Source organism: Apodemus sylvaticus, chromosome 15 (assembly GCF_947179515.1).
Source record: "Apodemus sylvaticus chromosome 15, mApoSyl1.1, whole genome shotgun sequence".
NCBI lineage: Eukaryota > Metazoa > Chordata > Mammalia > Rodentia > Muridae > Apodemus > Apodemus sylvaticus.
In genome coordinates, this window is record NC_067486.1 from 42,914,940 (window position 1) to 42,942,104 (window position 27,165).

A 27,165-nucleotide genomic window follows, 5' to 3' on the forward strand; every position below is an offset into this window, starting at 1 on the left:
AATAGTCTCATGTTAATGTATGAACCATAAAGCATGCAATGGGTTACCAAAATTCTATTCTCCTTTTCAGTGTAAAGTCTCCAAAGCAAAGAGATGCTGTACCTATGTGGTCGTTGAATGAGAATGGCCTCCCCAAAGTCTCACCTATTTGAATATTTGGACCCTAATTAGTGGACTAGCTTAGAAAGGATTAAGAGGTGTGGCCTTGTGGGAGAAGCATGGCCTTATGGGGGGAGGTGTGTCACTGGGGCGTGGGACTTGAGGTTTCCCAGTCTTCTACTCTCTGTGCCTCTATCTTGCCGTTAAGATATAAACTCTCAGCTCCTGCACCAGTAGCATGCCTGCCTGCTGCCCTGCTTCCCCCCATGATGACCATGAACTCACCCTCTGGAATGGGAAGCAAGCCCCCAATGAAATACTTTTATAAGTTGCTTTGATCATGTTATTTCATCACAGCAATAGAACAGTAACTAATACAACCTGGGGCCAGTAGGTAGCTATTTTAAATAAAATCTTTATGTTTTGTCAAGGAGTTCACATTCTTTGTTTCCCCCTTTCTGGCATCAGAGTCAAAGCATCAAGTTAATTTCTGCTGTGCATACTCCATTTATACTAGTTCACAGATTTTTCTAAATTTTCATATTTAAAATCAATATTTGCAATTAATGGCCTATTTTTATGTAGCCATTTGTTCTGTTAATTTATAAGGCCATCTTATTCGCCCTTCTATCCCTAATGAGAATAATTTGAAAATGTGATATGAGGTATTCAGAATTATGTTAAAGAAATCCAGAATTAAAATAAGACCCCCCTTTAAGGCATTGTCCTTTCGCTGTGACTACAGTTTCAGCACTCTCAGAATTCATCTGGAATAGCATTGGGCCTTACCTTGTATCTGGCTTCAGATTTTCTACTGTAGAAAATGTTTGATTTGTAATTTGAATGGACTTGTTCTTCCCACTGAACGACCCATTTTCTCTGGATATGACTTCATATTCTGAAGATGAAAGAAAACATGTGCCATATTGACTGTAGTTCCAGGAACACAATTTTAAAAACCTTTTGAGTCTCTATGTCTGTGTGTGTTTCGGATGCAGGGGTGAGGTGCACATTTGAATGCAGGGCCTTGTGGAATCTAGGAGATGGTACTGGATCTCCCGGAGCTGTAGTTACTGGTAACTGTGAGCTGCCCAGCATGGGCACTGTAAACCAAAGCCATGTGTGGCGAAAGAAAGAGAAGTGCTGTTGGCCGCTCAGCCATTCTCTAGCCCCTAGACATCATCATCTCATCTTTTAGCAAATGTCAGTCACCAGATGGCAGAAGTTCTCAAAGCATGTGGGGAATGGCACAGTGACCATTCATGCTGTATCAATGTGGAAGAAGGCCTGAGGACTGGTGAAGAGTGATGACCACTGCTTTGAAGAGGGAGCTTAAGGTTTGCCAATGGTAGAAGGCCAGTCAGTCTATGGAAAGCACAGTATGAGGAACAGTGCCTGAATGGAAGACATGTTTCTTACTATCTTCTTGTTTGGGGGGAAGGGCATGGAGTATGGTGTCCAGCTACAACAAATTGACCTTAAAGCTGTGTAAGCAGCAACTGTTTGGAGTTGTAAAATTGGATTTTGAACCTACTGCTTATTTTAACTATGTTCCCTGGATAGTCTCCGTTGTATTAAATAAAAGCCATAACCTTAATGTCTGAGTAAATTTCCCTTAAAGGCATGTTTCTATGGACTTACAGGGTTCACACATCAACAGGGAAAGGCCTTTAGAATAAGACAATCTGATGACATGTTAACGTGTTTCCCTCATGTGGGATTAGTTGGCATTAGCTGAGCAGGTAGCTAGTAGGTAATCCATAGTTTTGTAACACTAGAATTAAAATGACATCTGTGGAGCACATCATTAGGAGAGATGTTCTGATTTTAATATAGACCAAGAGAACAATGCCTAAATGTGGAATATAGCTAAAGAATTAAATGCAATCCTTGGACATGAAAATTTTAATTTTGAAAGACTCCAAGTGGCTCATTAGCATCTAGTAAGAAAATAATTATGGAAACGGTTAGGTAAGTAAAGTTTAATGTACTCATGACTCATTCAAATTAAAAAATTTATACAACTTAAATAATTGTTACAGATCCAGAAAGGGAAATCATACTATTTTAATTTTTATCCAAGATAAAATTATCCAAGTGAAGATGTACTAGATAACTAGGCATATCAGATTAAATAATTCCAACTTAGTAGCAATTTTGTTTCAGAAAACTAGAACTCATTATCTGCAAGTGTATAGTCAGAGTTTTGGATATTTAAATATATATGGATAATCTGACAGCTGATTGGTTTTTAGGAACTAAAATAGCAGTATCTACTTGCCCAACCCTAAAGGAATAAGCAGGACTAGTCAGATTCCTAGGAATGCTGGTGGGGATGCACTCTTTCTCAAAACAGAGGCTGTCTTTTCATAAGACAGGAAATGGATGTAATATGACAATTCAGCACAGGCAATATTTATATGGGAAGTTGCTCAGATTACATGGTTTTTGTAGGAAAAATTATTGCTTTTTTCCCCATTAACCTCAGTAGAAAATATTTTTTTGAAGATTCTGAGCCTCTTCACCCACACCCTGGCCCTCCATAATACTCCTGTCTACTCCAGACAGATGCTTTCCCTACCCTTCTATTCTCTGCACCAGGGGCCCAGCAACAGTTTTTCAGAGACTCAGACTGACTAAGAACGATGTCCTTTGGCAATCCCAGACATTAATCCTCTCCTTTCTTATTTGACTCTCCTTTTCTATATGTCAAATCAAGGGGTACCAAACAAATTATAACAAATTTGAAAAATGTCTCCAAGTCTCTTATTTCTACCAAGAATTAGGTTGGTGTAGCACAATTAAAAATTTCCTTAGTTTAAGTAACAAGTTGCCTGGAAGTGAGGGACTTTTTATTTTTAAGTTTTTATTTTATTTTCAATTTCTGCAAAGTTAGTTGAAATCATTGTTAGCCTGTTTGGAAGTTCTCAGCCAGTTTAGAAACTGGGCTGGTGAAAAGAAAGCTATTTTAAATATTATTAGTACTGTTAGTCTTCACACACTTTATGTGATTTTCTTGGTGAAATCGTAAGACTAGATTTTTAAGCTGTGCAAGGGATTCTGAGAGGGAAGGAAGGAACACGACTTTAAAGTCCTCAGTTAACTGGGAACCCATCATGAAGGCCAAGGCCTTTATCCACCTGTGACGTATTAGACAACAGAACTTCACTTTTCCTTAGATATGATTTTTGTGTCACAATTTGACCCACTCTGTCCTGGTACCATGTCGTCAAAGCTTCCTAAAAAATATCACATCCTAGTGCTACAGTCTTACCAGTGACAGTGTCATTTAGAGGTTTTTCCCAGTCCAAGATGACAAATGAGGGGCAGCCTTCGACAGTGACCACAGTGAGGTTGGTGGGTGGGTTCTGTGGTGGGCTGGTGGCATTGCCCTCTATGGCTTCCTCTGTAGGGAACCGTCTGACCGAGTCAGTGATGGAACAGGGCTTGTTGTCAGGCTTTGGGATATATCGCACATGGGGACCTATGAGTAGGAAAAAGAAGACTCTGACAGTTAGCATTGGAAGCTTGTGAAGAAGACAGGAGGTAACCTTGTATCTATTTGAAGGCTTTGGTGTCCACATCCTGATATGGCATTTGAAAATAGTACTGAGGATGACTTAAAAACAAGATTCTTATCTCTGGAGTATCTGATAGAGATACTGTACTTATAGATGTATTTAGTGTTGATCTCGTTGGATATTGGTTTACTTTTCAGAGTTGGCTCCTACCTCATAATGTGTAGGTAGTGAGTCTCAGACAGTAGGAATGGGTGCCACACTAAACATTCTGAACAAAGGCAGACCCACAAGGACCAGGCAGTTCTGAATAATCAATTGTACCACAGAATAAAACTCAAGAGTATTTCAGGAATGAAACATCCAACACCCAACAAGAAAATATTGTCCATGGTGAGAAAAATCAGTCCTTTGAAACCAACCTAGAACTTGCACAGGGGCTAGAATATTACACAAGAAAAACATGGCAATATAAAAATGGCCCATGAAAGGAAAGAAAAATGACTCAAATTCTAGAGATGAAAACTGTATATAAGATGTAAACCAGTGCACAAGAGACTAAAAGATGGAAGATGGTGGGTGACCTTACAGACATAGCACATGACAGGCAGGCAGGCAGGCAGGCAGGCAGGCAGACAGACAGACAGACAGACACACACACACATACACACACACACACACACAGAGGAGGGGATAGATGGAGGGAGAGAGGGAGAGAGAATGAGTGGATAATGGGGATTGGGAGCTTTGGGGAACACTAATGAGTCCTCATATGAACATAATTCAAGTACCTGACAGGGGAGGGGAAAGACCTCAAATGACCTAAGCATCTAAATCACAACTTCAAAGAGCAAAAATCAAAACACCTTTAAGAGCAATAAATATGAAGATACCTGTACTAGTCATAACCTCCCCAAAACCAATGGAAAAGAGACAATATTAAAAGTAGAGAGAGACAATGTGTAGACTGATAAAAGAAGGTCTCTCATTGGGGAGAATGCAAAAAAATACCCACAATGGGGTCATATGTTCAATGTAGAACTAATAACCAGTGAAAATACTTTTTTAAAAATGGCACAATGCTTGCTTTAAAAAATAAAAGCAAACCGATACTGTAAGGCAGTAGTTGAAGGAAAAGTTTCATTGGATGGAACGGCCCCACCTCCCACAGAAGGCTAGGAGGTGTGAGACAGTAACCATGTGGATGGATGCCTATAAACAATATTTTCATCCAAGTCTAAATGTTATTGTACTTTAAAAAAATGAAAACAAATTTGTGTAATGGTTCTTAGCAGTGATGGCACAAAGCTACGAGGAAAGAAAGGAGCTGCAGAAGCATAGGTGTGTTAAGTGTGAGGCCCTTCACTGTCACTGAAGGCAGATGGGGAGAAGTTGAGGCTCACACCGGCAATCCCCACAGGACACAGGACAGCTGAAACAAGGAGGCACGAGGGAGGAGGCACAGAAAGCGGAATCATAAACTCTAAGAAGAATACAAAAGAAAAAAGAGGAAGCAAAGAATATATATATAAAACAACTAGCAAGATGAAAATTTACACCTAAAAGTATCAATAATAATTTGAAATCTTCCATAAACTAGAAACAAAAAAACTGCAATTGTCAGATTAGATAAGAAAAGTAAGACCCAATAGTATGATGTCTAAAAAATACAGTGGAAATAAAAAGAGATTAAATTATGGTAAAAGTAAAAGGTGAAGAAAGGATGTAATTTAGAGACAGCATGACTGGATATGTGAGTATCCAGTCATCAGATTTCAGAGCGAAAACGTCCAGTGGAAATAGGCAATGCCTTGCAGAATGAATCCAAAGATCTGTCAATCAGTAATTTATTACAATCGAAAATAATTTAAGCCTGCACCTCACCTCGAAGGACTTAAATATAGAAAGAAAGAGACTGATAAAATCCTAAGTAAGAGTGTTATCCTAATCAGCCTGGAGTTCTTAGTGGACAGAAGGGACTCACAGGCACAGTGTGCAGGTCATGTGACCATACAATGGGCAGGAAGCCACCTGCAGGGCAAGGAGCCAGGCCATTCCTTGCCTACAGAATTGTGAGAAAAATAAATTTACATTATGGAAGCCACACCCAAGACTGTGGAATTTTCTTAGGGTAGACCAGAAGAGTCAAATTAAAAACACAATTATATACTACTTCACACCAGCTAAAAGGGAAATGGCATTTTTATACTAACTATACCAAGTTCTGGTGAGGGTGGAGAAACCAGAGCTCTTATCAATACCATGGGAAATGTCAACAATACAAGGACAGAAAGTGGGTTTGCAGTATCCATGAAAAGGGGTCATGCTCTCCCATGTATTGGTTGGAGCTTGGCTATGTGACTGTTTTGGCCATTGTGTGCTCGCGAATGTCACCTAAAAATAATCTCAAAATATGACTATTCGGATCCTGCCTCCTTTTCTTTGTATCATGGTGAGAATGGCATCTCCTGGCTCACGGCTACTCTTTGACCCAGCATGGAAGGCAGGTACTCAGGGTGTACCTGAGGCTGGCTTGCACATAAATGAGACATTCATATGGTAGCAAGCTCCTACAATATTTATAGAGGGACTACCTGACTGATCTGCCTACAGAATAAGCCTTCTGAGAACCAAAATGCAGAGGCAGCCATACCTGTGAATCTGGGCTTCCCAAGGTGATCGGTTTCTTTGGTGGGACTTGAACTAAAGTCAGTTGTATTACCTGAGATTGAAAAAAAAATAATGAAAAACGTAGTGAAAAATAAATAAAAATTCACAATACATTGACAGGAACAGTAGAGATGAAAGATAATTAATATTCCTTCTTAGATAAATTGCTTGTAGTTTGATTTCCCTTGCTATTCTTATAATACTCTTTTATCCGAAATAAAAAGGTCTTTAATTGTGTTCTGGAGTATAATAATGGTGGATTAGAAATTATAATGATAAACTAATGCTAATTAATACATTGAAATATCTGTAGTTTATAATAACAGGTAATGTAGTAGTCTACATTTATTAATTTGGCCATTGGATAGTCTATATTTTTATTAAAAGAAAAAAGACTTGACATTTCTGTCTACCAAAGAAAGGAGCATATTCTGTAACAAAAGGTTGGCAATAAAGATCACTCAAAAACTGAAAAGACAATTATTCCTAAAATTGATGAAAATAGAGGACACCAAACCAAGAATTTGTTCACCCTAATTTGAAATATGCCAGCATCTCAGAGAAATGCATCTAGTGAGAATAAACATGCTAACCAAATTCTTCTTCAGAAGCAGGAGCAGTTGGTTGCTTTTTTTCTTCCCCTGGTCTCTCTGTGGCTGTTCCAATAGGTTTGAGTGTTGTCTTCAGGGGTGGGGAAGTTACCCGGCCAGAGGAAATGATTCCTGCAATTCAGAACCAAAGCAGTAAGGCTTTGTAGGAGCAGTACCAAGTTTCAAATTTATTTATTCGGTAAATGTTTATTAAGCCCTTCACCATGTGGCTTGGCACTATCAGCTGGGCTTGGAGAGCAAGCAAGACCTGGTTCTCGATAGAGACAGATGCCTGAGCCAAAAATCTTGAAACATCACAGATATTGTGAAAGAACCACAGAAGGTCACAGAAGGGACAAAAAGAGGGAGTGGTTATGTCTATGGGGAAGTGGGTATCAGTGGGGAAGAGTGTCTTCACAGAAGTGCCAATAAATGAAATGATCAGTAGGAAGAGAAAAGAGCTTCAGTCTGTGAATCATACCAGGAAGACATGATTGTTGAGCGAGGAGATAGCCCAGGCCCCGCTAAGCATGGAGGGTCAAGGAAAGGTAGATCATGGAAGAACTTGAGTATCATTCCTATGGATGTTATTTTAAGGTTAAAGGACTGTGAAAACATTTCTGATGGTGAAGTAATGGATGACATTTGCCTCTCAGTAATGAGCTAACCTAGCCTTTTGGTCAGCTGTGAAAGAAGTCAGAGAGATGGCATAACCTTGCTTAGAGATGAACTGGCAGGCATAGAAGGCATCAAGAGAAAGAGGACAGAGAACCCTAGAACAATGCTGGGGGCCAGAACAGTGCTCCTCTGAGTTGCTGTTCCCAAGCCCTTTACACTAAAGCTACTTATCAGTCTCTACAATGGAATTCATCCCAAGGTCCAGGCAAGACTTGAGTGTTTAGTAGAATAGAGTAACATAGAGTGGGTTTTATATTCCTCTTGGGAAAAGTTTTTCTTTGGCTACCAGTCAAGGGATACCTGCTGGACTTGCAGACTTTGGTTCAGTGTGCAATCATGGCTAAGTCAGGTAGATGGACCCCTGCTTTTTCCATACAGACACAGGCCCTTGGTCCTAGAGGGAACGGACCACAGGAAAATGGCAAGCAAATCCAAGAGAAGTTCTGCTTTTCAGGTTGACAGAGTCAGCTGGAAATGGGGGGGGGGGGTAACATTTTCACCCTGAAAAGCAAAGTGGGACTTGGAGGCCTCAAGAGATTTGGAGCTAGGCAAGGAATGGTAGGTGTCATATGGGAACTGAGACTGTTTACAAGCACTGTGACAGAGCCTCCGAGTAGTCCCGAACATCCAGTGGATTCCTGAATCAGCAGGACTCTACCACTGGAGGTACTAGGTGCTAGGTTTTGAAGTGAAGTCATTTTCATTAGAGGGGCTTGTGGTGGAACATGGAGAGCTGTGAGCTGAGGTAATCCTAGAGATGGGATGTGTTTATAACTCCTCCTCAGGCTCACGGCTAGAGAGGCTGTGCCAGAGCTACACTTTCTGACAGAGAAGAACAGGGGATCATAAGCCAAAATGCAGGACCAGTGAACTGTAGCCTCGCCTGGGGAATCTCCTGCAGGGGTAGTCTCTTGGGTTCTCACAGCACCCTCAGGCAGGCCCGTGACTCACCAGGAAGACCTGAACACAGTGCCACTCAAGTCACAGCTGTTTCACATTACAATTAATGAGAACAACCTGGTCTCCTCACAAGGACCTCACTGGGCCTTGACCCAGAAAGGCCCAAGAAGTACAAGCTAGAGGCTAAAGCTTCCTCTAGCTAGTGGAGGAACAATCCTAGAGCAGTGGATCTCAACCTTCCTAATGCTGTGACCATTTAATACAGAGCTTCATGTTGTGGTGACCCCCCCATCATAGAATTATTTTCATTGCTACTTCATAACTGTACTTTTGCTACTGTTATAAATTGTAATGTTTTTGCAATTGTTTTCCAATGGTCTTAGATGACTCCTTCAGGGGTTGTTCAACCCCACAGGTTGAGGACCACTGACCTTGATTCATGAGATATCCTAAAACCATTCTCATTATCTTGCTTATAAAATGACATCACTCCTGTCACAAAAACCCTCTACGTGATCACCTTTCATAGTTGTCTGTAAAACTTTTATGGAGTTTCAACCTACCCAGTGTTTAGGAAGTTAAGCTGTAGAAATGGAGGATGGAGAAGAAACACACAGTTTGGTAGCAGAGTCCCTAAGTGGAGGGCAGTGAAGTTGTTTTTGAATGGACCAGTTATCACTGGTTCTTAATTCCATTCATCTATTTATTCAGTCGTGACTATCACATTTCCTCTATATTCTCAGCACTTAACCAGGCTCTGGAGTGTCAGAGAGAACACACCAAGAGCTGTCATCACAGCACTCACAAGCTCTGAGAGGAAGATTAAAAATATAAGCAGGACAAAACCAGTTGTTCTTTTGTTGTACCAAAGATAATGTACTGAGAACCACACGGATTACAGTGGGCAGTGCTAAGATTTTTTGTTTTGTGGAGATAGAAGACGGATGCTGTGTGTGAAAATGCAGGTCTGGTGGGACCATTCTATGTCAACGTGAACCTAGACATGGAAGTAAGACGCAGCTTGACCGCTCACATGCCTTCCCTTAACACCATAACACTGCCGAGGGCAGGAAGACAAAGTCAGAGACGGGATATCATATCTTCCATTCACTCCGAGGGATTGCAAAGCATAGCATCTCCTACTTCTGCTCTGAGTTCATCCATCATTGAAAGCCAAGGCACCTTCTCTCTAGGCTCCAAGCACGCAGGTGTCTCAGTAGCTAACTGACCTAGATATGGAGGAATGGTTTCTCTCGGTCTACCCAAGCAGAGTCAGCATTTCAGTCTGCAAAGCTGTGGATAACAGCATCCAGTCTTTGTGGCCAACACAAGCATTCATCTGTCACGCATGCAGTAGCTTATTGGGTTGGCTACTAAAATGCAGTCGTGGAGAGAGAAAAGAGGTAAGTGAACATACCTGCACTTCCTGGCTTCCCGGTGACATTATTCGGTGGTAAAGGTTTTCTCTGTGGAGACACAGGTCTGGGGGACGTGTGTCTATGTGGTACGGGTGGGCGACGAGTCCCTGCGACTAGGCCTAAGAGATATTATAAAGTCAGTACTTACAACAAAAAAGTCAGTTTGAAATAATTGCTCCTTCATAAACAGCAGAGTAGCAGTTGGATGCTAAGACATGTCATATTTTATAGAAAAGTGCCTATATAGAAAAGTAATGTATAGTGGGATTCCTCTAAACTTACACTAGTCAAATATTCATGGATAATGAATCACATTAGCATATGTAAATCATCTCCTGGAACTTTAGATAAAATATGTAGATAAACATGATTTGGAAGGTCAGATATAGAGACTTCAACATCTTTCCCTTGGAGATGCAACAGAAACACTGTTGAACTTTGTTGTTCCCAATTGTCTGTAGTTGTGAACCTATGAATCAATTTATCATTTCGACTTTGAATTGTTTAGCATATCTATAATTTTTCTTTCTGTGGGTGTTTCACACTATTCTTCTAACTCTAATATATAATTATAATTAAACAATGTTTGAACTTCTCAAAGAACATCAAATAGCACTCATGGCAGCATCGGGAATGTTGTGACTTTGAAGCAACTGTAATGTTGATGTGTGCAAGGTTCCCAGCTAGGGGACGTGACTAGGAGCCAATTTTACCACTCCCTTCGGTCACTCGCCCACAGCCTCTGATGCTGGGCTCCAGCCCAATAAATGGTACAATTTTAAACCTTGTTTGCTTAGCAGGCAAAGGAAAGTAGCTTTTTTTTTTTTTTTTATAGTTTGCTTAATAGAGTCTATTTTGCGGGATGTTTGGAAAAGTTATGGTGTCTGGCATAGCTCACTGTACCTCAAACTTTAAGCTGTTATAGCTTTAAAATGTATTTCTTTCTTTGCATTGTGTTGATTTTTCAATAATCGCAATGAATTCTCCACCCAGGAAAATACCATATCACTTTAAGCCATTTTTGAGGCTACTAGGAGGAGAGACGAGGAAGAAAGTTGTAGGAAAGATAGGAGAGAAGGAGGGGAGCGCCCGTCTGAGCACCTGCTTAGGCGCTTAGGCGACCGTGGCAATATAAACACCAATGCGTGAGAGTGTCTCTCGCCGCATCCTTTTACAAGGTAAAGAGACTGGATCGTCAGCTTCATATGTCTATTACATACAACTTACTCTTAAGACAGGAACATAAATCATTTCAGGCCAAATTATCATATTATAAGGAATCACACAAGAGCGAAGCTTGAAAAGAAAAATGATCTAAAGCCCAGTCGCTTTGTACCACTTGACTGTGATGGCTCCCCAGAATAGTATAGGAAGAAACCATCAGTTCAGTATCCCCCCTGCCCTATGAAAGGTTTTTAAAGAATTTAATTTATGCTTTCTTTCCCCAATGATGGTCTTTTGGAAGGTTTCTCCAGCTGATGGCTTCTACTGCTAATGTAGATCTCACACACAGGAGCCACGTAAGTACCGGGAACATCCTTCGCCACTGCTGTTACCGGGAAAATTTGAGCTGAGGTTCCGGAGGGTCCACAAGGTGTGCCTTACCTGGTTTTCTTGCGGCATGTGCATCCACTGACACATTTCTCCCAGTACTGGGTGGCTTAGGTGCTGGCTTGGTTCCTAGGAACAACGATAATCAACATGCATAATTGTAAACGTTCTTTGTCATGGGCACTTGATAAGAGTTGTCTGGGAGAGGGTGCATTTCTTACATAAACACTGGTACTTTTGTGTCCATTTTTATTGTCTTCTACTATGCAGACATAAAGATACTAAAAGTTCTGCATCCATTGGTTCTGTTTTTCTCTGTAGTGCTGGCGCTGGGCTGTGGTTTGGGGTTTTGTCATAATTTCCCATGGCATTAATCCCGCGCTGGCTGCCTGGGAGGTATTGCTTCACCAGACAGATTTTTACCAAGGGCAAATTGTCACCTTCTGCCAGTCTTTATGAGTACGTTTTGTGGCTAAAAAGATAATTTTTGTCCAATTCTCCAATGCCCATAAAGAAACCTTAGAAATCCAGTGTGGTTGGGTTTATACTTATTGAACTGGCTTTTAAAAACATCCCTGTGCAGGTCTGGTGTATTAAGATTACTGAGGCTGCACACTGATCTTTACCTTTGGGGTTTGTAAAATAGTCCGGGCGTGGCATAGAACACTGAGTTATTGTTTTTAGGAAACCAGTTCGAAATTGCTTTGTGTGATATTTTTCTCTCCCATCTCTCCCAAACATAGCAGCTTTCAAGCCATTGCTCTGGCCACCTTGGGTAGGCTTGGGTAGGCTTGGGGAAGCTTCCCTGGGGTGCAGGGGATCAGAAGGACTCGTCTTAGCTTCGTGTTACTCTTCTTTTTATGAAAAGAAATTATCTTTGCTTCATACAATTTTATTTTGAAATTAAAATATGATTATATCATTTTTCCATTTCTTCATTCCAATCCTTCCCATGCTCTCCACCCCACCTTGATCTCTCAGATTCTTGACCTCTGGCTTTTTTCCCTTTGATTGTTGTTATGTTACACACACATACAGGACACACACACACACAGCCAAATATATATGTATATATACATATATTCATATATACAAACATGTGTATGTGTGTATGTATGTGTTTGCATTTGTGTATGTATGTGTGTGTATATGTATATGTGTTCATGTTCATGTATGTGTATGTGTATACCTCCCCAGTCTGTTTAATATTGCTTGCATGTATATGATTTCAGGGCTGATTCTTTGGTATTAGATAACCAATTATGGGGTAGCTCTTCCTGGAGGAAGGTTATTTATCTCATTTTTAATATTTCTTAGTTGCTTGTAGCTCTTTCATTATGGTTGGGGCTCTGAGATTTTCCCCTTCCATGTTGGGCATGTTGACTGGTATCATCCTTGTTCAGGTCTTTTTTAAGCAGCCGTGTTGGCGATGCTTCCTGTCTGACATGTGCATTTCCTTTCTCTTTTCCTCTTCCTCCTCCTCCTCCTCCTCCTCCTCCTCCTCCTCCTCCTCCTCCTCCTCCTCCTCCTCCTCCTCCTCCTCCTCCTCCTCCTCCTCCTCCTCCTCCTCCTCCTCCTCCTCTCTCTCTCTTCTTCTTCTTCTTCTTCTTCTTCTTCTTCTTCTTCTTCTTCTTCTTCTTCTTCTTCTTCTTCTTCTTCTTCTTCTTCTTCTTCTCATTCCCCTTCCTCCTCTTCGTCCTCCTCCACCTCCTTCTTGAGACAGGGTCTCATTATGTAGTCTTAACTGACTTAGAATTCACTGTGTAGACCATGCTGGTCTCAAACACCTAGAGATTATTTACTTGCCTCTGTCTCCTCCTCAGTGTGGAGATTAAAGGCTGTGCCACCATTCCTGTTTCTGACAGTTTTTATTAAGAAAGAACAGAAACCATTTTTAGAATCTAAGTACAGACTCTCACTTCAGAAACCATCATCCTAAGAAAGAATCCATGTGCTGACAGCCTGGTGGTAGTTTGCATTATAAAGATAAGAGAACATATTTAATGTGCCAGTTCAAACATTAACAATGACAACCACAGTAACCGGATGCCTGATTCAATAACTCTGGTTTTACAGTTACATCTCAGGGAAGGTTAAAAAATAAAGCATTATTTAAACACATTTAATGAACAGGCAGATATACGGATCACAGATAAAAGTTTTGTTTGTTGTAGTTTGAACGGGAATGTTTCTCATTGGCTCTTATATTTGGACACAGGGTCCCTTTTGGTGGCGCTGCTTTGGGAAGGTTATGGAACCTTGACGTCACAGAGCTTTGGTGGAAGAAGGGGCCTCACTGGGGGAGGGGAGTTTTGAGAGTTTATAGCCTTGTCCTACTTGTGTTTCCTGCGCGTGGTTGACATGTGATCACTCAGCTTCTGTCCGGTCTCGATTCCTTCCCCACCTTTATGAACATCTAGTTCTTTAGAAGAATAAATAGAAATATCTCCTTAATTCCATTTTGGTCGTGGTGTATTTTTCACAGGAACTAAACGTAACTTATTCAGGAGTTGGTACTGCAGAGTAAAGTTGTTGCTGGGAAGAACCTGACCCTGTTCATTTTTGGAGGAAGGAGAAAGACTTTGAATATTTCTAAAAAAAAAAAAGCTGTTCGTATACCTGGGGTGATTGGTTCCCTGGGAACTAGATCATACAACTTATTATTCTGAAAATGACATATAAACATAGAAAAATTCTTCCATCCATTTGGTGAGGTTTGATTTACCATAATTTTTCAAAGGTAACAAAGACCCAGACAGACAGACAGACAGACACACACACACACACACACACACACACTCTTTAGAATTCCAGTAAACTGTATGTTCTTTGAATAGATCTTATAAGCCCTTCTCTAAGTATTTTTGTCCTTCAAAAATAAAGTATTTCTAATACTGTCTAATCACTCTGCATACTAATTACTTGATTTGAACTTCACAAAGCTTCTGTGTGAAATATAATATCCAGGACCTACAAATGAGGAAACCTAAGGCCAGTTTCAACAAGCTGCCCAATGCTGGGACTCAGAATCACATGCTCTTAGCCCCCAAAGCCTCTTTTTTAAGCACTGAGCCCTCCCATTGGTTCCTTCCCCTTCTGCTCCTCACAATGATTCTAAGTGACTATAGCCTATAGATTCCATCTGCTGGGAGGGCTACAGTACTACCCTATATGAGAGTTAGTGACTTTGACTAGCAAGCATCTGTCCTGTAACCATGCCATGCCACCATCATGTGGCACTCACAAAAAACAGTTGCAGGCTCTCAGCAGTTCCTATTGGGCAAATGCAGACCCACCAACCCCAGGATGAGCACAGGTAAATGCCTGGAAGCAAAAAGAGAGTTGCAGATTATGGAGAAAAGGGAGAGAGGGTCACAAGTCTGAGCAAGTGGGAATGTGAGAAGGGAGAGGAAGGGGAGGAAGAACGCATTAGAGCAGTGATCCTTAACCTTCCTAATGCTGAGACCAACCTTTTAATACAATTCCCCATGTTGTGGGGACTCACAGCCATAAAATTATTTCATTGTTCCTTCATAGCTACTATTACAAATCTTAATGTAAATATATGATATGCAGGATATCTGCTATGTGATCATCCCTCAGGGTGGTCTATTTATATCTGTAGGTATAAATCAGCAAGTCAATAGCACATCAGCCCTAGAAATCCAGCCCATTATCTGGAATTATTGGAATGGTCCCTCCAAACAGTAGCTCTGGGGCTCACTGGAGAGAACTGGAGACAGGCAGTGAAGCCCTAGGTTCTGATGAACCAGTGACCTTGGGCAATTTAAGGTTAAAAGGAGCACAGAATCATAATAAGGAAAAAAACACTATAAAGTAAGCCAGTATAAGATACTGTAGAGAGTGAGTCTTGTGGATTACCTATCAGGCAATCTAGCCCAGCCTGTAGGCTGGATTCTTTTTTCTTAAATAGGATTAATGGATATATATGCTAAAGAGCAGTTGGATCTGGAGTTAACAAGACTGTAACCTCAGTGTGGCCCACCATTGCCATATGGGAGTTTTCCAGAAGTCTACAGATTTACGTAATTCATCACTTAGCAATTTCTTATCCAAGATGAAATAATGATTTTGGGTATTTCTAACCATAGTAACCAAACCTTTACAAACAAACTTGTTGATTTCCAATGATATCAAGGGAAATCTATTTTCAATGAATCAGTGATTCTACACACCCCCTCCCCTGACAAAAAGGGGTGATATTATGGAAGACAGTTCTCTGTGCTTTTGCCTCCAAATGTTAAAACCTAGCTGAAAGTTCTTTAGTAATAATCAAGCAGCCTGGAAGAGTTAGCCACATTCTAGAAAAACACACATCTCACCCTGAGGAGTCTGGTTTTTTTTCTTTGTGAGACACACTCCACGTGGGGGCAGTAGAGTGTGGTTTCCCCATTAGTATATAGAGAGGAGTCTGAGATCATCTGTATACCAGAGTCTGCAAGACCACATGCTCCATGGTAGCTTCAGAATTCTACTTTGCCTGGCATGTAAGGAGCCTTCAAACAGTGATGGCTGAGCAGCTAACCACCCTAGTAGTTGTCATCTTCCAAGAGAAATCAGACAAGTCTTTTCTTTAAAGAGTCAGGCAATAAACTATACTGTTTCTCATCACTTTTCAACTTAAAAACTTCTAATGTGGGGAGCACCTTAACCAAACTGTGATGTATATATGTGCCTATGTGTAGAAATGACTAAGAAAAGCAGAATAGTAGAATAAGGACCCATCCAAATTATGAGCCTTGGGCTAGTTTGATGGCCCAGTGGATAACTGAGTTCTATATTTTAGAACCACATTGTAGAAAGAGAGGACTAACTTCTGCAGATTTCTTTATATGTACAGGGACATGCGCATACCCCTCCCACAAATAAATAAGTGTAATAAGACCTCAGCCTCTGTAGGCTACTTTCTAACCTTAAATAAAAATCAATGTGTGCAATGCAAAGCAAATATCTACAATGGTGTTTAAAAAAAGAAATATTTAAGGTAGCATCTAGCTAAGACTGACCCTGAAGATGATGATGGATGGATGTTGTCTGCTGACCTTACTACCTGAGACAAACAACAAGATCATCCTCAACAGAAGCTCTCAATAGGCTGACAACATAATGTAGAACAAGTCAATGCATTTGGTTGATCATTGGAAAAGAAACAAGAAATGGGGCAAAGGCACTTGCTCCACCTGTGTTTGGTAGTAGCTTGTTGTCAGTAGTTATACCACAAAAAGCAACTTATGGTATAACTACTTGTTTTCTGCAAACTATTTTGGGTAAGATATTACAAAGACAACTTTGTATACAAGATGATAATGACAGATATTGGTTCAAAAGTGGGTCTTGAGAGAAAGTCATACTGTTGGTAAGTTATAATATGATAATGCTATTTGCCCTCTTTGGATGATACTCACTGTCCTAGAATCATGTTTAATTATGTTAGAGGCAACAGCTCTCAGATAGGGCCATAGAAACTTTCATTTTTTGTTGTTATTTGCTCTGCAAATACCTAATTTCTATTTTTTACTTATGCAACTTCCAAGGAATCATTTGAATATTAAATCTGTGTATTTAAATTCCTCCCAGGGAGATCTGAGAGACGATAGCTCTTGTTAGAGCCAGACTATCTATGCCTATCTAAAAAATTATGCAGTTCCCACTTCTGGGTGGGAAGAAATTGATACAAATCGGCTCGAATAGGTACTGTGATGTCTCAGAAATCTATAAATCCTCTTTCGTTTGGTCTGAAAAATAAATTTCCAGAATTCCAGATACCATATTCCTCAAGTACATTCTGCATGTACTAAATGAATCTAAATCATTTTTAGACTATCTTCAAGTATTACATCTCTTTCCTACTAGGAGCTAATTAAACATGGCATATATACATTAAATACATCCTAATTCTATTAACAGCATTTTGCATATGTAAACACATGATTTATATTATTAAAATTTCTCAAGGGAACACAGCAGTTCCATTGCCCATGGAATAAAAAAGTTGGCATTTGATTTTTTTTGTATTTTCTATATTCTTTGTTTACATTCCAAATGATTTCCCCTTTCCAAGTTCCCCCCTCCCCATATGTTGCATTTGAATTTTTATTAGGCCTATTCCTCTAGCGCTAAGGAAGTTAGGACTGCTTCATGTGATCAGAATGGTTTATAAACTTTAATAGGACTGTAGTCATAGTGACCAGTTGTTAACTGTGTTGAATTAAGTCTGCTTCTTCTTATATTCCACACTGCACATGCTAACAGATAGAGGCCCTTCAGATGCTGTGTTGGCCTCTGTGGGAAATTATAAAGGGGAAAACCAAGTAACCATGAAGACTGACCTGTGCATAGAAAGTCATTTGAAATAACGGAAAACAATTATTTTTACTATTTTCATTCTGTAATAAATATTTAACTAGAATTATTTTTGAGAAACAAGACTTATATATGATAGCTAATCTAGTAAACTAGATTTAAAAAGTGAAAGTTTCTTTTCCAAAAGTTTTAGGGGATATTTGAAGTTGATTTTTGAAATGAGTTAAAACTTTAAATTCTAATTTTCCAAATATTTCCCAAAATGTATACAAAAAGAAATTGATGCGTGGATTTAACAAAATTATCTGAGATTGGCAGCATTTAATTTTGACCCAAGGAAAGAAAAATACATTTGTGATCATTACCTGTTCCTACCCCGTTTTTATGCGCCATCCCTCTGGATTTGGTTTTATCAGGTCTTGTAGTTGTTTTGTTCAGAGCTACAAAAAAGCAGGGAATACACGGTTCACGTATCCTGTATTAAAAAATTGCAGCCAAGGAAAACAAAACTTCTCACAGAACTGAAAGTCATTTAGCTAGGCAATAAAGTAATAACTACTCACATACAAAAAAATACATGGTCTAGAATACAGAATATAGACACCATGCTCTGGCATGAAAGTCATAAACTTTCACAGGTAAGAATGAAAATCTCAGTCTGTGTTGGGGTGGTCACTGGGCTCCAATATTTGTTCTTAAAAAAAAAAAAAAGCAAGTAGCAAGGGAATTTCTAATTCTGAGTGGAAAATATTTTACCTTGCTTCCTGTCTATGCTATAAGACACATTCCAAAGCAGAACTGAAGGAATATCAGGACTACATTTTATCAAGTGAAAACCAAAGTGTATTTAATGTCAAGACCACTCATAAGTTGGCCATCCTTTTGTGGATATCTGTAGACACTGTTTAATTACAATAGTCTTTTATATATCCATTGTTGAGCACTGAGCCAGTATCCTACCATGTAAACCTCTCTCCTGTTCTCTAGAAAACCAAACACTGGGTGTTATATGCATAAGCTCTGAAGCCAGAGTGCCTGTTTTTTAATTCCATTTCCGATTCCACTCAGCACCTCAGTTTCCTCAAACATACCTCCTAGCATATGGTAAGAACTCAGTCATTATCAACCATTACTATTTCTGTATTCTACAATACAGAAAGGTTCAATCAGTCACATATTAAACACTCCTTGATTTTTATAACATAAAGTCACATAGAAATACTTTCTTCTTGTAATAGATTTTTTTCTACCTAATTACCTTTAGGAGTTAGAGGTTATATATGGTGCTGAAATGCTTGTGCCATAGCATTTCCTTAAATTCCCAAAATGGTAGCGTTACAATCCCCCTCTGACTTGGTAAGTATGAAGTATCTCTCAATACAAAGCTATGCTTTTTGTTGTTTATAAATATTTTTATCCTTTGAATTGTGGACAACAACTCCTGGAAGGAATCTGTATCAGCAAAGAGTTACTGGCTGATCTGAACCACCAAGATGGGGAGAGGTTGGAATATTGCAGGTCCAGAGCTTGATTAATTTTGGACTACCATTAGCCATCCCTTGTCTAACTTCTGCACATCCTGTAACTAACAGATAAGGCCTTAGGGGCGTATTAGCTAAGAAGGCTACTAGCTTCCACCAACCCCAAAGCGAAGAATGTCACCATCAGGTAGCATCAGAGGCCTGTAAGAAGGTTCCCTGTGTGTTTTCTTTTGTGATTGGGTTACCTCACTTAGGATGATATTTTCCAGTTCCAACCATTTGCCTAAGAATTTCATCAATTCATTGGTTTTAATTGCTGAGTGCAATCACTGATAAGTGGATATTAATTAGCCCAGAAGCTCTGAATTCTCCAGACACAATTAGCATATCAAATGATACCCAAGAAGAGGGAAACAGAGGGCCCTGGTTCTGAAAATAGTTGATCCGGCATTGTAGGGGAGTACCAGGACAGGGAAATGGGCAAGGTGATTGGGAAATGGGCAGAGGGAAGAGGGCTTATGAGACCGATGGGGAGGGGGGAACCAGGAAAGGGGAAAGCGTTTGGAATGTAAACAAAGAATATAGAAAATAAAATAAAAAAAAGAAGATTCCACAGCTTCCTCTACTCTATTCTGACCCTCAGATGCCTTCTACTACTTTGCTTTAAAATGTTCTGATTTACAAGTTTCTTTGTTCTGTTACTAAAAAAAAAAGAAAAACGTGCATGAAACTACCTCACAAACATAATATGTCAACAAAGAAGACTGGAATGTATTTTCCTGGGTTATGGTCACTCAGAATTTTGGCTCTAGGATGAATCATGACTTTTATTCTTGAGAGGTGAGATGTTTCTTTTGATGACATAAGATACCAAATAAAAACTATTCTCTTTGAAACTGAAAACCCTCTCTGACTTGGATGAGAGACCATTTGTTTTTCTAAGAGAAAAACATTTGAAATTGTCACAAAATTTTAAGGTATGTGCAACTTATGAATAAACCTCACCAAAATATTTTTTATACTTGTTCAGTTCCAGAGAGGTCTCTGAATCTTAATTAACATCCATAAAAAGACCTTTAAGTCTTATCATGTCAATGAGTTAAGCCCTTCAAGTATCCACAAGGACCAGAGTGTCCATGTTCCTTTTATTTCAACTTAATGGTACATGACCCAGATCCCTCTCTCCCAACACTCCTACCTTGGGGAAATTTAATTTTTTCTCCTCTGTAGTTTCCTCAGCCTACTAATTGCATAGGTCATCAGAGAAAGAAAAGCTGTCTTACCAGGTCTGCCTCGTGGTCTGTCAGGTATTCTGGGCCTCACAGGAGTCGTGTGTAATCTGTATGGTGCTGAAATAGAAGACAGATTATATATACATACACATATATACATACATACCCAATAGCTAGTACTTGAAAGGCCAGCCAATTGACCTTAGTTACCCTAGGGACCAATAACGAGGACACTTCACATCGGAATAGAAAGAACATCCTGAAATTGCCAGCTACTTATTACCTAGATCATACAAAAGGGATATAAAATAAATGGAAATACTTGTGGCTGAAAGGCAAAAGTACACAGAATGAGGTAGGTCATTTGTAATATTAAGACTCAGTCATTTAGTACATGCTTGCCAAAAGTATTAATTTTATCAGGTGATTGCTTAACATGATAAATACTTAATAACCTAGCCATCCATCTACCCACATATCCATCTATCCAGCCAGCCATCTACAAGGCCAGTCAGCCTCCTCAATGAGGAGCTACTGTCCTGTGGAACATTACTTTTCCAAAGAAAGCAATCTTAAGGGGGGAAAAAGATAAAGAAAGGAAAAAATTAGATAGCTAAGAAAATCAGTAATATCATGCAGTCTTTATCAATGTCTTTGCTTATGAGCTCTGAAATTAATAAATATTCACTCTCTGTGATTGCTATACAAAGGCATGAAAGAAAACATACCCAGTGTCCCACCTGCCAAGAAAAAATGTCAAGAAAAATCTTAAAACTAACATTCTAACTCCTGATACATGGCACCTGCCCATGAAGGAGTGGAAATGAAACCTTGCTGAATCGATATGTAGTGTCCATTGAGGCAGATCTGGGAGAAGATACAGAACTATTTGTGCGTCCTAAGGATTTAATGCATGGGCTGCTCCTGAAGTCTATCAACTGCTGACAGAGCACTTGTGTGTGCACCTGGGTGTGCAGACCACACATATATTCCTGCCACCCAGTCTCTTAGTAATACGTTAGCTATAGACAGAAAAAAAAAAAAAACAGTTTTTCTTGTAAACTATACAAACGTTACATCATTTAATGGTTCTGCTCACATCTTGAGTGGATATTTATTAACCATAAATCAGCAACGTTTTGTCTGGCAGGCTTAAAACAAATACCACCTGTGAAAGCTCACACTGTAGCTGTAGCTTAGGAGCTTCCAGTGTGAAGACTTCAATGAGCAGGATTTTGCCATCCAGCAGGCCAACCGCAGAGGCAGAGTGAGATCCTTCAGGGGCCTTCCTGGGGCCATCCCAAGGGTACTAACCACGGTGAACACAAGTACTGCTGTTGTAAAGCCTTAATGCCCACAGAGCCAAAAATGCCTGGTGATGGTTTGCAGATGGTTCCCTTTGCTTTTTCTTTGAGAATGGTAAAAGTGCCAGTCATTTTCACCCAGTTCAGCTTTCTGTGTAAATCCATTTGAGCATTTGATTGCTTTTGCTGAAGAGAACTAAAAGGATGCTGGCTCTTTTATTGTCCTTGCCATAGACAGCACACGAGTCGTCCAACTTCACACAGGAAGGAGATCAGAGCAGGGTGCAGTAATACCCAGCCGTGTGCCGTCATTACTTCGACACCAGGACATGAGCGCTTTTGTTCTGTTTTTTTGGTTTTTTTTTTTTGTTTTGTTTTGTTTTGTTTTTTGTTTTTTTTTTCTAGGAAGAACTTAAAGAGCCTAAATGAACTTTAGGCTGTGAGGTACTCAGACAGCTCAGCACCCAACAGCACATGGCCTTGAGAAAACCATCCTAACTTTACACCTAAAAAGAAAGATGGCAGAGCTTTCTGACTATGTAACGTAAACAGAACTGCCGTGCATTTTTGGGGGGTGGCCAATAATACAAAAATCTAAAGATATTTCATATCTATTTTTTTAAAATCTCTAAAAGTATTTAAAATAATGTATTTAAAGCAACATCAGAAATAAATATAAGTGATGTATCATTCCAAATGGAGACAAAAATCAAGAGCTGAAAGTCAAATAAATACTCATGACTCCCTAAAACACCTTTGGGTAAGGACAATTGGTACAATGTCCTGAAGTAGAAAGCTTGGTACATAGAGATGGCTTAGCAGTTAAAAGCACTGACTGCTCTTTCAGAGGTCCTGAGTTCAAATCCCAGCAACCACATGGTGGCTCACAACCATCTGTAACGAGATCTGGCGCCCTCTTCTGGAGTGTCTGAAGACAGCTACAGTGTACTTACATATAATAAATAAATAAATCTTCAAACAAAAAAAGATGTGATTTCTTAGCTTCCTGTTCCTGCCTGTCAGTTGCTGCCATGCCTCCCTGTTACAAATCTTATACCTCTGGAACTGTGAACCAAAGTAAACTCTTATAAAAAAAATGCTTGCTGCCCCTCCTGGATCTGTTTGATCCCCAGAATCCAAGCGCTGAAATGAGAGGACTGGTTCCATTAAGGCACGCTCTGACCTCCATACCCATGCCATGGCATGGCCACAAATACTCTCTTATCAGCCCCATGTGTGGACAAAATAAAACACATGTAGAAACAAAAGCAGATGGCAGAGAGAAATGAGCGTAAGATGCAGCCCTTCCTTTGTGTAGGAATTGTCTCTAGAAGTCGAAGCAAGGTTGCCACAGAGAAAATGAGTGGGTGAATCTGGTAGCGGGTGAATCTGGTAGCGGGTTCTGTTGTGGCCGTAGGAATGCAGCCGCTGCTGAGGGTTCGCGATGCCACAGTCTCAGGCGTCAGTGGTACACACTTAGAGTACAACATCCGGAGAAATGATTTCGTCTCTGCCTCTTGTCTCTCCGTTGGTAAGTGCTACCTGAGGATTGGCATTAAACAAACCTGTGTCCCAGCTGCACCTGAAGTACCTCAGAGCTCAGGAACAGCTGATCAAGAGGGTCCTGAAAACACACAGCTTGTCTTCATCAAAGCTGCCTCTCTCTACTTCTAATCAGGGTTATTGGAAGGCACCGATTTATGGGTGCCTCTTTTCTCCCCGAAGATGGCTTCCTTCCTAGTTCTTATTTAAAATTCCCTGCAACTGTGTCCTGAGTGAATCTAAACAGAAGTTTTGAGACAAAACCAGGAAAGCGCAAACCCTAGAATATCAGAGCCAAACCTCAAACTAAGAGCCTTCTGGACACAAGAAAAAATTATAGAACATTGTACAACCCTGATAAGACCATTTTTGCTGAAGAGGTACATTGTTTGATCGTGAGGATGCTGCCGCCATTCAAGACAGTAATGTGATTTTCAAAACGAGAAGAAAATACCAAAGCCAGCGAGAGATGTAGCCATATGGAGCTGATTGAGTGTCGTCAGTGGATGAAGTTGGGAAAGAGGGCTTCAGAAGGGAAAGCTAAGGAGGAAGGTGGAGAAGGTCTTCTTAATTTATCAGATATGAAAGTCAGGTTCCTGAAGGTTCAGCAAGGTAAATAAAACTAATCCTCCCCTAAGCCCGAGGGACTTTAAAAATTAGATATCAGCATCCTGTGTCCAACACTACATCTGAAGCAACAACCAAAGAAGCTCTGCACTCAAATGACATTCAATTTGCCTAAGGTCCTTCATCATTAATAGGAAGCCAATGAAGTAGTTCATTCTGGTAAAGAAATATCTGAAAGCAAAATTTCTTGATTAAAGGAAAATAAGGAAACATTTCCCTCCAAGAGTGGAGAAACAGCATTACCCTGAGTTGTCCTTGCCAATTCAGTTGTTCGTGGAATCTTAGTTGTGAAGAACTCTTGGGTAGACTGGTCTGTTTCTTCTAGGGAAAAACACAGTAGGATGCTCTGCTTTAAATAGCCATCTTCATGAACATAACAAGGGCAAAGCAAACAATAACAGATAGCTCAAGCCATTCTTGATCCTTTATAGTCACCTAAAGTGAATGAGTATGTTAATGACTTATCTGTGCTGTCATATACCATTGTTTTAGTAATTATTATAAGGACTTCCAAGGTAGCTGTAAGTTCAGAATCCTTTTGTTTTGCAAACCCAGAATCCTTTTGTGTTACAAAAATCCTTTTGTGTTACAACCCAGGGAACTTCACTTGTATGAAGGTAAGTGCCCTGCCTGAGGGGAAGGCCCGAGATAGCTGTTTTATGTGGCTGCTATCCTTGGATGTACCTAATATCCTTGAAAATACCTTAAATGTATTTGTCTTTTGTCTCTTCCCTACTCTACCATTTATATAGAGAAAATAAATAAAACACATGAAAAGATGTTTATTTCAACTGTAGAAGAAGAAATATCCTTTTGTTTTCTATGTGACAAAATAAAAATATATGTTTACTGATATTCTGCTACTTTAAAAGTCAAAGAAAGTTCTGGTTAGGTAGTAGTATTGCCTTCTTTTTTTTTGCCTGTCCTACTTTATTCTCATGATTGAATTTCTGGGAAGAGATTTGTGATGGGTATGCAGTGATGATCCTATCTTCAGTGAACCAAGAAGCACTTACAAAGTAAAACAAAACAAGATGGGGAGTGGAAATTAGATGATTAGTGTATTTGGTGGTAATTTTGTGAAGTCCTTTTAACTTTAGCATTTCATGACTTTGCAGACATAGGCTACAATGATATGTATTGTTCATCATTAGGGTTTATTTGCTCATTCCATTTAAGGTTTTCTTCCAAATGAACTTCATTTAAATATATGATCAGTTATGCATGTGCGTGCACGCAGATACACGGTGATGGATTTACTTGGAAAGGGATAAAGAGAGGAAAATAAAGCCGCTATGCCAAACAGCTCTGTAGCTGCAACAAGGGAAGGGCTGAAGAGCCAGCGAATGTGAGCTGGGGACTTCCCCATCATTTTCAATCAGGACCCAGCAAATGATTTCCACACTTGTGGCCATATTTACATTGAATTCTTCAAAAGCAACAGATCATATCAACCACTTTCTTGTCTGATCCGTCATCTTTCTGCAGGCAACCTATAAGCTCTGTGAGTATCCTATTACTATATTAAATCCACTCTAGATTACTTGAAGAGTAAACAGCTGAAATGTTACAGAATAAATTGCTTGTTGCATCATTTGAGGGAGGAAGGCAAGGAAAACACCTGATCAGTTCCCATACAATTGCTCATGAATAGTTTGCATTCAGGAGAACTGATAGCCCCGGAGCTTGACTGCCAAGATGCTCATAGACATTCTTCCTTAATGGGAAATCACACAATGTAAAAGTTGAGTGAAGTGAGCTTGTCATGTTAAGGGCAATCTGTAAATGATAAGTCCCTTGTGGAGCAAAATAACACAATTTACCCTTGGTGGTTTGTAGTTCCTCTTGACTAGGTCTTGGTGAAATCACAGGTATGAGAGGAATGCCCCGTGTCTCTAAAGGTGCTGCAAAAGAAAAGTACTAAGCTGGTTAGTTACTGAGTCAAGGCCAGGAATAAACCAGAATGGCACAGCAGGAGACACCTTCATTTGAAAATAAAAAAGGAAACATCTCCTGAATGGTGCAGAAAGTTAGAGCGCACAGGACTCTAGGGAGAAAGATGATGGAAGGCTAGTGTAATGGTTCTTAACTGTTTTCTACCACAAGGCACAATAAATGACATTCTGGTTTCCCTCTGTAGAGGAGACCTGGCCAAGATAGAATGTGGTTAGGACACCTTCCTGGTTTTTTGTTTGTAGCTCTGTCTCTCTACCCATCACCTCAAAGCCAAAAGGATTGCAAAACTGTTGGGATAAGCCTTTTGAGTCTGCTCTAACAAGCAACTCACTGTCAGCTTTCATGTTTTGTCCAATATTAACTTCTTGCATCGTCCGTCATGCTTTGACATATGCTAAGGTGTTGCAGCATCACAGCTGAGAGTCATTAAACCAGCAGGGGTTATGAACTAGATGGGGAACAGGGAAAGTGGAATCATGAAGATAAGAGAGGTAGATGTGGGCAAGAGTGGTAATGAGCCTTCCTGGGCTGGTCTCCAAAGCAAAACCTTTCAGTAGAGAAACCATGCTTCTCTTTATTGGAAACGTTGGCCACAGGGCGAATGCCATCATGAAAAGAACTGAGAAGAGATGAATTTTCAATTAGCGATCATTTGAGAAAGACCTGCAATCTTGATGGTATCAGAGAAAGTAAGTAAGCTGGTTGGTTAATATAAGAAAAACATTACCTATTGTTGTCTTTGGTGGCTCAACTCTAAAGGTGACAGGAGGCAGAACTACGCCAAAAGTAAACCAAAGAGACACTTGTGAGAACTGCTATACAGTCAAATTATAGGTTTGTTAGACACAGTTACTAAAACACTTGACTATCCATTAAGAATCGTAGTAATTATGAGAAAGTGCTACTGGATTCTAGTCAAGGAACTTAGCTAAATCTTTATTTCATTCACCAGTCAAGCATCATTTGAGGAAAACATCAATCAATGGGCAACCATTTAGTTCTAACTAAAAACAAAACAAGACAAAACGCACACAAGAGTGTAAAACAGTTATTTCAGCTAATAAATAAGTCGTATAATTTCAGCCTGATCTCCTCTTCAGTAAAAACATTTCCAAAGCAAGTAAAACCTATTGCATTAATGTTCCTATATTTAACCAGGGGGGAAAAATCCTTTAAGTAGGATTATATGATTGAACTTCCTATAAAGAAACATATTTCATAACCATACCTATCATGTCCCTTTTATTTATATATTTACACTGGGATTTTTTAAAA

General features: G+C 39.8%; 1 protein-coding gene across 36 annotated transcripts in view; it reads right to left on the reverse strand.

Moving 5' to 3' along the window:
* Positions 1-27,165, reverse strand: part of Abi3bp (ABI family member 3 binding protein) — a 230,040-nt gene that overhangs the window by 16,185 nt on the left and 186,690 nt on the right. For 32 of the 36 annotated variants that reach the window (XM_052159205.1, XM_052159202.1, XM_052159201.1 and 29 more), the window contains 11 exons: positions 26,618-26,665; positions 25,758-25,838; positions 24,178-24,255; positions 20,513-20,578; positions 18,114-18,188; positions 11,479-11,553; positions 9,873-9,992; positions 6,881-7,009; positions 6,271-6,339; positions 3,374-3,583; positions 889-997 (listed from right to left, as the gene is read on the reverse strand). In XM_052159205.1, coding sequence (XP_052015165.1) covers positions 889-997; positions 3,374-3,583; positions 6,271-6,339; positions 6,881-7,009; positions 9,873-9,992; positions 11,479-11,553; positions 18,114-18,188; positions 20,513-20,578; positions 24,178-24,255; positions 25,758-25,838; positions 26,618-26,665 — 1,060 coding nt within the window. The remainder of the gene's footprint in view (positions 1-888; positions 998-3,373; positions 3,584-6,270; positions 6,340-6,880; positions 7,010-9,872; positions 9,993-11,478; positions 11,554-18,113; positions 18,189-20,512; positions 20,579-24,177; positions 24,256-25,757; positions 25,839-26,617; positions 26,666-27,165) is intronic. The other 4 variants (XM_052159215.1, XM_052159211.1, XM_052159180.1 and 1 more) reach the window with 2 other exon arrangements.